This window comes from Octopus bimaculoides, chromosome 26, assembly GCF_001194135.2.
Source record: "Octopus bimaculoides isolate UCB-OBI-ISO-001 chromosome 26, ASM119413v2, whole genome shotgun sequence".
NCBI classification, from domain to species: domain Eukaryota; kingdom Metazoa; phylum Mollusca; class Cephalopoda; order Octopoda; family Octopodidae; genus Octopus; species Octopus bimaculoides.
This window is the reverse complement of record NC_069006.1, coordinates 11,109,750-11,112,990: the sequence shown is the minus strand read 5'-3', so window position 1 is coordinate 11,112,990 and position 3,241 is coordinate 11,109,750. Positions and strand designations below refer to the sequence as shown.

At 36.6% G+C, this 3,241-nt stretch overlaps 1 protein-coding gene across 1 annotated transcript in view; it reads right to left on the bottom strand.

Moving 5' to 3' along the window:
* Positions 1-6: 6 nt before the first annotated feature.
* LOC106873825 (uncharacterized) overlaps positions 7-3,241 on the bottom strand; it is a 34,029-nt gene continuing 30,794 nt past the window's right edge. Inside the window, exons 9-10 of the mRNA XM_052976905.1 lie at positions 830-888; positions 7-479 (exon numbers count right to left, since the gene is read on the bottom strand). Of these exons, the coding sequence (XP_052832865.1) occupies positions 438-479; positions 830-888 (101 nt within the window). The 3' untranslated portion in view covers positions 7-437. The remainder of the gene's footprint in view (positions 480-829; positions 889-3,241) is intronic.

Genomic DNA, 3,241 nt, shown 5'->3' with positions numbered 1-3,241 from the left:
TCATCTGATCAGTAACATGCCTCATAGGGTCCTTGCATTGAAAAATGCAAAGGCCATGTCTACTAAATATTAGATATTCACATTATAACAATTAATAAATAATTTGAATGTATAATTTCAGATTTAAATAAATTTTAATGATTATAAGGGAGTCTACTTACTTCTGTCATGTCTGTGTGTATTATATATATATATTTATATATATATATTTACACACAATTATACACATATATATATGTTGATTCGTCATATCTGCGTATGAATATTTGCAAGTTCTGTTGAAATAAATAAACATAAATTATGCAAAATAGTTATACCAGTTGGAAGTGGAGAAGGTGGGACAGGAAGGCTATTCTTATGATGTGTGTGTGTGTGTGTGTGTGTGTGTGTGTGTGTGTGTGTGTGAGGAACAAATGCTGTGTTACTTGATGATGTCTTCAAGTTGTTGGTGACTTCAACAACTCGTAATACATGAAGTCCTGCAAATATAAAAAAAACACAGCATTAATATAAGATATATGTGTATTTGTTTGTGTGTGTATGTGTGTGTGTGTGCTTGTGTTTGTACGTATGTATGTATGTATGTATATGTGTATGTATGTGTATATATGTATGTATGCATGCATGCATGTATGTATGTTTAGCTGTAGGCTGAACAATACAGACCAAAATATACAAAATATACAAAATATACAAAACATACACTATGTCAGAAAAGATGAACAAGTGTAAATATATACATACATATATACGCGTGTGTATGTGTGTGTGTGTGTTTACACACATATATAGCGATGAAAGGTAGAGAGACTGTGAAGCTCTTACTTACAATGAGAAAGACAGACCCTAGTAAAGTGGCTTTCATGTTCACATCAAGGTCCATTGGAACTGAAGAGGAAGAAGAAAGAAATATCAGAAGGGGGATGGTGGTGGTGGGGATTTGATAATGGATATCCATGGCTGATTGTTCATGCATGTGTGTGTGTGTGCATGCATGTGTGTGCGTGCATGCATGCGTGTGTGTGCATGCATGCATGTGTGTGTGTGTATGTGTGTGTGTGTGTGTGTGTGTGAGAAGGCATGTGGCTTAGTGGTTCGGGTGTTGAATATATATTGCACAGAATCTGGGAAGCTGGCTTTATGAGTCTATAGCTCAGGAAGGGCTTTTGAGGGGTGCGTGGCTCAGTAGTTAAGACATTGAACCCGTAAGCATAAGATTGTGGTTTCAGTTCCTGGACAATGCATTATGTTCTTAAGCAAAACACTTCATTTCATGCTGCACTCAACTGGCAGAAGTGAGTAACCCTGTGATTCCATTCAGACGGAATGTTGGCTTGCCCACCAAGACAGTCGGGGGGCATCATTTGCAAGCCACTACAATGCCAGGAAGCACATTGTGACCAACGGTATATAACCACACACATATATATATATATATACATACATGAGTTGTCTAAGGGACCATAAGTCAGGGAGAAGATGCACTCATATAACTATTAGTAGAGTAGGTATATTATCTTGAAGTTTCTCCACTTCAAGATAACTCTTGCCGGCTTCACAACATACCTAACCAAGGGACATAACTCCTAGACAAATCTCCTGGCCCATTTTTCATTTCATCACTTTTCACCGCTGACCAGTGATGCTAATCCTTCCCTGAGAATAGAAAGCAGCCATCATATTCTTTCCATATAGGCTACCTCTGATGAGTGTAGTTATATAATTGGATTGTTACCAATCACTCTGTTATATTTTTGCGCGAAACTGATTGGTAAGACCAGCTGTGATGGATACTTAATACTATATATATATATATATATATATATATATATAAAACAACATCTAATAATCTAATTTAGAGAAGAACCACCAATATACGATTCAAACAATCAAGGAGACCAGTCACCATCAAGAAAAGCGTACTCAACAAAATACTAATTTAAAAATCTATAAAATCTAAAAGAAAAGTATAAAATCCATAAAAATCTATAAAATACTAGACTAAAAATTTAATTCAACTTAGTAAATTGATAAAATAGAAGGTAAAGTGTTGGCTACGCGTGTTTCGTGGTCACATTATAGTAGAAAAACCAGTACAATTCACAATAAATTGATCAGGATTATATTATACTCAAAATACAGTCACTCATCAGGTCTCTGGAAAAAATAAGAATTCAAATAACGTATCTTACTAAATAAATAATAAAAATATCAGTACTTGAATAAAGTCTATCGGTTGTGTTTTATGCCCTGTCAGTCAGCAGCTGGTCTTAAAAGTTATCTAAGGGCTCATCAACAGAGAAATTGGGCTGTGTGCTGGGATGTGGTTTGTGTGTTGTTGGGACAACTATCATCTGTCAAAATGAAACAATCTTCATATATATATATATATATACATGCGTACATGCATGCAAATATACATATGTACATATGAATGAATATGCATGTGTATCTATGTGTGCATGTGAATGTGCAAGCATGCATGCTCATCCAAGCATATGTGAGTGCAGATGTGCGCATGACTGCCCATGTACAGATGCACAAGCTCGCATCAATACACACATGCACACAATACTACATGAGCGCATCCGCACACTCACATATAGAACTATATACTTGCAAATGCCACCCCTTCCTGCTCTTCCACCCCATCAATTTCCTAATCACCGTGGTCTACTTCCTGTCCTCCATGTGGTCAATTTCCTGTTCACCATGCGGTATTTTCCAACTAACTGTTACCAACATCAGACAACAACACCACATGCCCTTCCTTAGCCAATCACAGCCCACCTTATAGTAACAACAATAAACTTCTGTCACTCAAATTCAAAATGGCTGACAACTAGCATAATGCTTGAAACTCAAGAGTACCAACGAATTTGAATCAAACTGTTTAGATCAAACTGCTGCTAACTACCAAGAACTCACAAGAGTAAAAAAGAGAGACAGAGACAGGCAGAAAAAAGGAAAATGTCCCTTGCATTTGAAAACTATACTCTTTTACTTGTTTCAATCATTTGACTGTAGCCATACTGGAGCACCACCTTTTGTCGAGCAACTCGCCCCCAGGACTTATTCTTTATAAGCATAGTACTTATTCTATCGGTCTCTTTTGCCAAACTGCTAAGTTACGGGGACGTAAATACACCAGCATCGGCTGTCAAGCGATGTTGGGGGGACAAACACAGACACACAAACATATACACACACACACACACATATATATATATATATATATATA